The sequence below is a fragment of the Octodon degus genome, unplaced genomic scaffold (assembly GCF_000260255.1).
Source record: "Octodon degus isolate 3935 unplaced genomic scaffold, OctDeg1.0 scaffold00033, whole genome shotgun sequence".
Classification (NCBI taxonomy): domain Eukaryota; kingdom Metazoa; phylum Chordata; class Mammalia; order Rodentia; family Octodontidae; genus Octodon; species Octodon degus.
Window position 1 is genome coordinate 225,818 of NW_004524609.1, and position 9,937 is coordinate 235,754.

General features: G+C 43.3%; 1 protein-coding gene across 1 annotated transcript in view; it reads right to left on the reverse strand.

The window, feature by feature from the left end:
- Window positions 1-4,825: 4,825 nt before the first annotated feature.
- The window catches only part of Nsf (N-ethylmaleimide sensitive factor, vesicle fusing ATPase), a 140,051-nt gene continuing 134,939 nt past the window's right edge, over window positions 4,826-9,937 (reverse strand). The window contains exons 19-20 of the mRNA XM_023714108.1: window positions 6,234-6,289; window positions 4,826-5,817 (exon numbers count right to left, since the gene is read on the reverse strand). Coding sequence (XP_023569876.1) covers window positions 5,778-5,817; window positions 6,234-6,289 — 96 coding nt within the window. The 3' untranslated portion in view covers window positions 4,826-5,777. The remainder of the gene's footprint in view (window positions 5,818-6,233; window positions 6,290-9,937) is intronic.

Sequence of the window (9,937 nt, forward strand, 5' to 3'; positions counted from 1 at the left end):
TTTGGAGAAAATATATTTCATCATGTTTTTTTCTGTTAAAGTCATTAAAGAGAGGTAAAAAAACTTAAAATGGGTATACTGTACCATGTGTGGAATTTTCAGATTCATGCTCAAGAGGTCAAGAATATGAAGGTGTTGGGCCCAGCTAATTAAATGACCAAGTTAAGGTCATTTCCTCTTTTATAAATCACCTGAGATGCCACAGCGCGAGGTCTGGTTTGCTACAGGACTTTCATGTTTTATTTTGTTCTTAGTCCACTTCTAACAAGGAATTTCTAGTTTCAGAAATAACTACTTTGAGCATTAATTCATTTTGTAGCTGTGAGCACTCTTGTCACACACAGCAGTGTCCAGGGCATTCCTAGGTGACGTGGCTGGAGGCCGGCAGGCCATGGGCTGGGCGCTGTCTCAGTCCAGTCCTCACCAGGGTTTTGTGTCTCCTGGGCAGAAATGGCCACCTTGCTAGCCCCCCAGACACTGTGCTGTAGAAAGGGAAGGCCGCTCGGCAGTAGGACCTGCTGTGCCCCAGGCCTGGTGTGGCCCTGGAACAAGCAGCCCTTGGAAGTGCAGGTGCGCATGCTGGGCACGCTCGGAGAAAGGCGTTGTGGCGTGGACCAGAGTTCCAGAGGGGTGCAGCTGAGGCTCACCCACCCTGCCTGTGCAGCGACGGGAGGCTGTAACTCACATTGTGCAAACACACAGCTCTTTGGCTTTTCAGACCTGCCCATGAAGTGCCACCTTCTGTTCATAAATAATATGCTGAAGCGTATCTCTCACTGCTTCAGACAACAGGCAGTGCTTTCTTTCTTCTGACTTTCCTGTTAGGAACAAATTTTATTTTATAGAAAAATAACAGTAAGATGGAGCATCTGACGTGTGTAGAGAAGACGGGCTGCCTGTGTCACTTCTGGACTGCCAACCTTGGCGCAGAAATGGCCAGCAGGTGTCCGTAAGCTTCTTTGGGGGCCTTACATGCTACATAAGGGCTCTACCCGTGAGCTGTATCTCCAGCCCTTTTTACTGTATTTTTATTCTTTTTTTTGGAGAAAGGGTCTCATTAAGTTGCCCCGGCTGACCTTGAATATCTTCCTGCCTCACCCTTCCAAGTAGTTGGGATTGTAGACATATGTTATCAAGCTGAGCAAAAGTCATGGACTTTCTAAAAAAAAAAAAAAAAAAAAAAAAAAAAAAAAAATGTGTATTTAGTCCCTGAAAATCTCGAACACAAAAATTTATGCTGTCAGTATGTAAGGAATTGGATAAACAGAAGCAGTCTATCTGTGTTGGTCATCTCTGACTTTTCCATAAGCTAGTACTTCTCTACCCTTGTATTCTGATATTTTTTTAACCTATAGCATTGCTAGATACTTAAGTGGTCCCTACTTATATTTAACCAAGGCCATGTGTAATCCTTTTTTTTTTTTTTTTTGCAGAACTGGGGATTGAACTCAGGTCCTTGCACTTGCCAGGGAAGTGCTTATTCCACTGAACCATCTTTCCAGCCCCAACCATGTGTAATCCTATAATTAACCATACTCTGTGACTAAAGATAATCCAGTTATTTTTTTTGTCTTTTAAAAAAATTTCTATTTTCTTTTTTTGTACTGAGAATCGAACTCAGGGCCTTGTACTTTCCAGGCAGGCACTGCACCACTTAGCTACAGACCCTGGTCTGAGAATCCAGTTTACAGCTATGCTTGAACAATATTTTCCCCATAAGTATCCTGCTTACAAACATCTTTTTAAAAAAAGTTTAAAAAAACCAAAAGGAGGGCCAGCCAAATAGCTCAGTAGATTAAAGCATCTGTAAGCAGGCCCAAGAGCCTAGGGTTCAATCCCCAGGTTTGCCATGCTGGCCCCAGCCCACGGGTGTGCTGAGACGGGACTGGGACTGGGTGTGGTGGCATGCGCCTGTAATCCCAGCTTTGGGAGGCTGTAAACAGTCAGATCACTACTTGTCTGGTCTAGTAGTGAGACCCTGAACACCCTGTAGACCCTTCCCTAAAAATCAAACAAACCAAAAGGAAAAGAATATACTGAGAAGATATCTTCCAAAGCAATGAAGAAAGCAGAAAGAAAGGGATAAATGTGTGAACACAAGGGCGAGATCAAACACAGGCGAAGGAAAGAAGATAAGGAAACAGAAAAGCAAAGATGATGGTTTCGTCCAAGCCCTCCTCAGCAGTGACTTACACTGAGCCATGGCTGGTTCATACACCGAAAGGAAGTTGTTTAGCCTAAATATGGCGGCTCTACCACGTCACTTCTAGCTCAACAGGAAATTCTAGGAAGCTAACATTTGTCTTACATTAATCTTATGCTCTCCACTCTGACAGTAAATTAGCCATGTAGGGATTATACACTGTGAAAATCTCAAACATGAGCCTTCCTTGCAATTCTGCCCACACTCACTCAGGTTCTTGCCAGTCACAAGTGCTACCTCGCAGCCTGATGCCACGGGGTCTGCACAGCACACGGCGCCACAGGCTCATCTCAGCCCCAGCCTCAGCATGGTTTGCTGGCTGATGAGAAATGGAAGTTCATTTTGTAAGAGTCCTGGGATTTACTTGCTTTTTTGAACTCTCCAACACACCTTGCACAGTTACTTCTTTGACAAAGCCCATGGACCCAGCTGCCAAGCAAGAAAAATGAAATTCTACCTTTGCCTTCTGTCTGGGTTTGGTGTTTTTACTTTTTTCATTTTTTGTAACTGTCTTGATGCTTCAGAAAGTCTGTTGATCAGAATTTGATTATATACACTTCAATCTATTCGCTAATTCTGCACTTTTTTTTTTTTTTTTTTTTTTTGCGGAACCAGGGATTGAACTCATGCCTTTGTGCTTGCCAGGGAAGTGCTTATTCTACTGAGCCATCTCCGACCCCCTCCCTAATTCTGTGATGTGTGGCTGAGACTAATTTTTAGAATATGTAAAGATAGCTGTAAGCCAGAACATTTCAGGTATTAGCCAAATTAGTTTTCCTGTACTACATTAAAAAAGAGTTCTTCAGTGAAGATGTAGTTAAGCAGGATAAAATAACCTCTTCTTGTGAAGTTGCTGGTTAAATTCACCAAAACATGAGGAACTCATAAGCTACTGGAGCACCTTGCTGTGCTACTAAGTCACACTGTACACCCAAAAAGCATCCTGCCAGGGCCCTTTTTCCACAGTTCTTGGGGCTCCAATCCCACTGTCAAAGAAGTTTTTGAAGTTGGTCTCTGCCCTGTAAAACTTTTCTGATTTTCTGGAGGTGCATTTGCTCTAACCTGAGCCAATGCTGAAGACCAGGGAAAATGTGGAAAACTATAAAGGACACCAAAAGAATCATGGGAAGAAGTCCCACAGAGGGGTTGGTGAGATGGCTCAGTGGTCTAAAGCACCTACTTAGAACAAGCTTAGCAAAGCACAGGGACCGCGGTTCAATCCCCCAGCACCACATGCCAGCCAGCCCCGCCCCCTGGTGGGCTGAGCTGGCCACACACACACACACACACACATAAATAAATAAATTAAAAAAAAAAAGAAGTCCCACAGAATTTGTCCCTTGGTTTGTACATTTCATAGGAAGGTATAATTCTTTTTTTTTCAGTACCAGGGACTCAACTCAGGACCTTGTGCTTGCCAGGCAAGTGCTTATTCTACTGAGCTATCTCCCTAGCCCTTAGGAAGGTATAATTCTAACTGGGAAAAGTTTCTGGTGTCTTAAAAGTTTCTTTCTGGTGTCTTAAATAGTTTATGGCTTTCAATAATGACCTTGATTTTTTAAAAAATTGCCCTGATTTTTGTATGAAGCATATGACTTTTAATATGCTAATGTTTTCTTTTGAAATAACCACATTTTTTGTTTTTGGTGGCAGGAATCAAACTCAGGACCTTGTACTTGCCAGACAGTCACTGTCTGTGCTATATTCCTACCCCAATAACCATACTTTCTAAATAAGAGACTTTTAAATAAAAACAAATCCATCTCCTTATGATGTAAACAAAACAAGGAAGGATTTCTTTTCTTCGTAAGCTGCTATTATTAATGTTTGTATGAAGTATGGTCTACAGAACTTTTTCAGGTATATTTAATCTTTATTGCATTCCTTCATTTGCAATAAACAATATAATATTTATCTTTTTCAATATAGCTTTGGACAAAACACGAAGACATTAACCTGATTTAACAAGAGACACAAGTTGATCCAATGTATGCTGCTTTATACAAAGGGGAAAGAGGCAAGACCACAAAGACAGGGAGTCCATGGTACTGCCCACCAGGAATCATAAAATTCACAATATAATCCACTGTTTTAAAAGTCACAAAATAAGCTAGGGATGAAAACCCAAAAGTATACAGAGAGCAGGACTTGGACACGATTTGCCTTCTTCCCTAAGGATGAGGACAGAGCCACACCCAAGTGCTACAGCAGCAACAGGTCGCTCACGCAGTGCGCACAGGCACTTTAGGAGGCCCTGGTCACTTGTCCTTACAGTGGGGAGAGCAGCTCACTCTGCAAACCTCATCCCCACATGACAACCCAGTTAAGAGTGCTCCTAGGTCAGTGGTGAGACACTTCACCTTCAAAAGGACTCAATGAGATTTCAAAAGAAATATGTAAAGGAAAAGCCCTTAAACCATCTGGATGGAGCACTGCTTTCAAAACATGAATGTTAAAGGACTGCTGAGAGTGGGTTCGAAAGTAGTTTATTTTTTGGATAATAGTGTTTTATTTTCATGCCAGATAACACTTTATTTATTTATTTATTTTTATTTTTATTTTTTGGCCGACTCAGCCTGCCCTGAGGGCAGGGCTGGCGCAGCATGTGGTGCTGGGGATAGAATCAAGGTCCCCTGTGCCTGCCTAAGCTTGCCTAAGCAGGCACTTTAGACTGCTGAGCTATCTCGCTGGCCCCAACATAGACAATTTAAAATACAGGAATGAAAAATTTTAGGTAAGTCATTGGGCTAAGGAAAAAAGATGAGTGGTAATACTAACAAGCCTTTAATATTATCCTAAGGAACTGACCCACTTAACGTTGGACACTAATTAGTACTGAGAGGTTTGTAAATTACTTTATTTTAATAACTCCTTTCTGTTTAGGGGTGGACATTTTCCATACATAAAGTTTTTTAGCACATCTCCAAGTGGAAATGATTAACATATCTCTTACCAGAGAGCAAATTAATTATACTAAGGGGATGTCATAGCCAGCACAGTAATTGACTTTCTTGTTAAGAAAGATCTGATTGTAGCCTAAAAACATCTTTGAAAATGAATGAATGAAAATGGGATCTTGGATATTCAAAGCCCTGGTTCTTGAAGCAAAGATAATAACCTATTTTGCCAGAGACCCTTAAATGCCCAGTTACCGTTAGTACCTGCACAGAGAGGCCGTAACAGCAGCCATGCTCTCCTTGCTGCTTGAGGTCTGCAGTGAAAGCCTTCCTTCTCAACAGCCAAGTGTTGTCTGCATTCATTACACACAGTGAGAGTTTTGGGGATGGTGGTAGTGCAGAGCTGTACATGTGTAGTGTGCACAAATGTCTCCTGCACAGATTCTGAGCAAGAGGGAATCATCTTCGCTTATATGGAAAGGAAAGTAAGCATTCTAAAGCAAGTTTACACTTTCCACAAAACACCAGGGCATTCCAGTAAGCATGAGGAAGGGAACAGCACTGCATTAGTCATGCAAAGCAAGCGCACACATGTGAAGGTGGTTCACTTCGTCCTGCATCTGGAGCAAGAGGAATGCAGATCTGGCTGTCTTCGCCTTGGTCACTTCCCTTAGTCACTATGTTGCAAGCAGTCCACTTTCAAAGTCAAGGGGGCTACTGCAAAAGAAATACCAGAAGCACAAATGAAGCGAAGCACTTGCAAGAAGTCACTCATCATGAAATCACAAGAGTTGTTTAAATGTTTTATCTAAGTTTTTTTACTAGCATTTACAAAGAATGGTCACAGCTCCATGCATTTAAAAGCAGGTTCTAGTAAGTATGTACCATCATATTTTTTCCTGCATTCTGACAAGGAAGTTTTGCGAAGCAGGACAGGGAGAGCAAACCAACAGAACAACCAACTTCCTTGCTTGGTCTCTCAGACCTACAACACAGGGAAGAATTCTAGTAAAAGGAGACAAAGTTATCTGGGAAAGAAGCTGTTAAGTTCATATACAATGTGTGCCCCTTAGGGTAGGCACTGATTGAACAGAATGGGCCATTTAGACGGCACTGTTTGCTTCCATACTTACGTTCCTTCTTCTCTTAGGAGGGCCAAGAACTTTTTCACCCGGTACTCAGGATCCATCTAAACACATTAGAAGGAACAAGAGAGTCAGGCTGGTGGTACCTTCTAGCAACTGCGTGTCCATCTCGGGGAAGTGCGTCAGGGAAATGCGTGGTTTCAAACTTGCAGCAGTGCTCCACTGAGTCACAGAAATGTGTCCCTGCTCCTTAACAAGTGACTTACATCTGGCACAGCAGATCAAGTCAACAAAGAGAAAGACATGGATTTCCCGACACAGAGCCATGGAGAACTGTGGTCCCCTGGGTTCACAATGACTCGGCCAAGGGCCCTTCGCTGGTGCCAGTGCTGAGAGAAGTGCAGCAGACCTGGGAGGCAGCACTAGTGCCGGCGCCTGCTCATCCACGGCAGTTCATACCCAGTCCAGCTCCCAGGACTTCTCAGGGTAGACCAAGCTGAGATGAATGATGAAGCAGAATGAAGCTCACTACCTCTATATAACCAGGTCAGGCTTGCGTAAGCCCAGTGTCCCTGCAGCACAGTTTCTGCTTGGTGCTGAATAGAAGCTGAGCTGCAAGGCAGACAGTGAGGAGGGCTACAGACCCCGCCGCCCTCTGGGTAGCTGAATCGCTCTGCCACATTACGGGTCTGAGAAGACATGGCAGGGTCGGTCCTGCATGGTTCAGATTGTTACAGCTCTCGATTTTCATTCCAGATTCACATTTATATTAATCTGTTAAAATATATTTTATGCTTGTTTGTATACCACAGATGTCAAGTTATCTAGAAAGCCATCATTAAAAATAACTTTAATTCATTAAGATACAATTTTATTGTAAGAAATATTTCACTTTTACAACAAGATCTAGGGTAGAACTCTTCCCAGAAGGAAACTCCCTGCCCTCTGGGAACAGCTTTCAGATGCTACATGCAGCTGTGGGTGAGTGTACAGCTGGATTTCCCACTCAAACCACTTTTTAAAGATTTTTTTTCTCTTCTATCCCAGAAAAACACTGAACACAAGTTTCAAATGTATCAAAGTTAAGAGGTCAGGCTACAAAGAACTAAGAAAAAGTATGAACTGCTGACAAAAGAAACCTTTTTCCTCTTTGGGCATAGAATTACTTATGAATCAATTGTCAAGTTCTTTTTAAAAGATAGAACTGGCTGGAGCTCAGCTGTAGTCAGTACTTGCAGGTCTTTGCCCATTAAATGTATTTAATATGTGTGAGCAACAACTTACTGACTTGCCTGTAGCTATGGAATTAAAAGTCAAGAGAAAGGGAGGAAAAAAGTAATCTAGATAAATGACTTTATTCCCCCAGGTGACATCCAGTCAGAGCAGATCCTCAGGACCGTGCAAGTTTTAACAGAATGCCTACAGTGAGCAGAGAGGGAACATGACTTAGGCTCTGCTCATCTACACACCTTGTCACTCAGGCTCAGCTCTGTAAGGCAGATCTGAGAGCAGCCCCTCAGCTGTGCAGATCCTGCTGGACACGAGGGGTTCAAGCTCAGAGGCCAGGTAAGGCCCGAGCGCCCCGCTCTGTGCCCCACATCCATAGGAAGTACTAGCTTCCCCACTGACCTGCAGGTACCACAGGAAGAGGAAGGGAAGAGGTTGGGGAGAAAAACCCATATAGTTTATTCTGTGCAACTACTGAAAAACATTGTGCTGAAACCAGAAGACCAGAACTGACTTTCTGACAGATTTATTTATTTTTTCCAGGAAACAGCCAATGCACCTGTATGTGTACCCATATAAAAAATAAGCCTATGAGTTCAACCCCTGGTTCCACCAAAAAAAAAAAAAATAAATAAAAAAAGAAATAAGCCTAGGGCTGGCCAGATAGCTCAGTAGATTAAAGCGCCTGTGAAGGCGGACGCAGGGACCTGTTCGATCCCAGCATGCCGTGCCGGCCCCGCCCTGGGCATGCTGAGACAGCCACTGCGAGTGGGCATGGTGGTGTGCACCTGTAATCCTAGTTCTTGGGGGCTGAAAAGTAGGAGGATTACTACGAGTTCGATCTATGCAGTGAGACCTGTAGACCCTGTGCTAAAATGCATTTTAAAAAAGCCTATGCAGAGTGCTTCATCTGTGACTAATTTATTGCTCATAATGGAAAATAAACTGTCGAATAGTTCAGTAGATTGAGGTTTTTGAAAACTAAAAAATGTTATTTAAACTAAGTTTTCCAGAAAGGTTTAAAAAGCATTCACTTCTTGGTTCAATTTTTTCCTGTCTTTTTGAGACAGGGTCTTGCTCTGCAGTTCAGGCTGGCTTTGAGTTCACTTTATAGCCCAGGCTGGTCTCAAATGCCCAGTGATCCTCCTGCCTCAGCCTCCAAGTGCTGGGATTACAGGCATGCGCTACTGTACCCAGCTATGGTTCACCCTTGTGACTGGCTTAAGAGCCTCCCAGCTGTCGGGGGCCTGCCCCGTAGCTCAGTTCTTTAAGTGGCTGCTTCAACAAAGCAGTCAGGCTCAGGTTGTGGTGGATCGATCCCCACAACACAAGCCAGCCAAACCTGCCCTGAAGGCATTCAGAGCAAAAAAAAAAAAAAAAAAAAAAAAAGAGCCTCTCAGCTGTGACGATAACTACCTGGACTCCTCTCTGCCTCCCTTGCTCATGCTGGCCCCTTTGTTGCCCATCCAAGCCTGGGGTGGGCTCTTCGCTCGCTCGCTCGCTTGCTCGCTTGCTCACTCACTCACTCAATAAAAAGTTACTGAGCACCCCACTAAGTGTCTGGCTTGTTTAAGGGATGTGGCTAGTGACAGCCATGTTGTCTGAACTCCCAGACTTGGCAGAGGTATTTAGTATCTCAAATGAGGACCAGGAGACAGGACTGGCACCCAGAGGGAGGCATGGAGTTCCAAAGAGAGGAAAGGTAAGCTGGCAGGAGATCAAGAAAGTCCCGAAGGGGTTTCATCTGTCTCTTCTCAGGCAGCAGCCTTGGTCTTCTATGAGATCTTGGATGCTTTCATGCTACAGTAACTTGAAAGAAATTTCTAGGCCAGTAAGGGGAAAATACGCAGCACCCAAGTTTAGTCTACACCTTAGTTAATCAGTCCCTGACAGCAGCCTCCTGGAGCTCCTGTGGCACATGTGCACTGACTTCCCGACCTCTGATGACAACACTGGCCCTCTTCCATTGTAACAGCCTATGTCATATTGGCTAATTCAATACAGCCTGTTGGACACACAGTACCTGCATTTCTAAAACAAGGGGCAGCTAACTAATTGCTCCTTGAAGTGCTTTCTAGTTTTAGGACTTAGTGACTCCCTAAACTAAAACTAAAAGTAACTACAGTATTTTCTATTTTTGAATTTTTATTTATTTATTTTTTTGTTTTGTTTTGTTTTTGGCAGAACCAGGGTCTGAAATCAGGCCCTTGCGCTTGCCAGGGAAGAATTTATTCCACTAAGTCATCTCCCCGGTCCCTATTTTTTCATTTTTAGACAGGAGAAAGAAAGAAGTTATTATTTGATCTTAAAAAGAGGCTACAAATACTAATTTGAACTTAGGAATAATGTAAGAATTGTAATAAATGAATTTAAAATCTAAGCAAAGAATATATTAAAACTTCTCGGTGTATCGTGAAGTCCCTATGCCTAAACCACGCGAGATGGCCCTCACCTGCAGGGACATGTCTATGCCTGAACCATACAGGGAAGGCCCTCCCCTGCAGGGACATCTCTATGCCTGAACC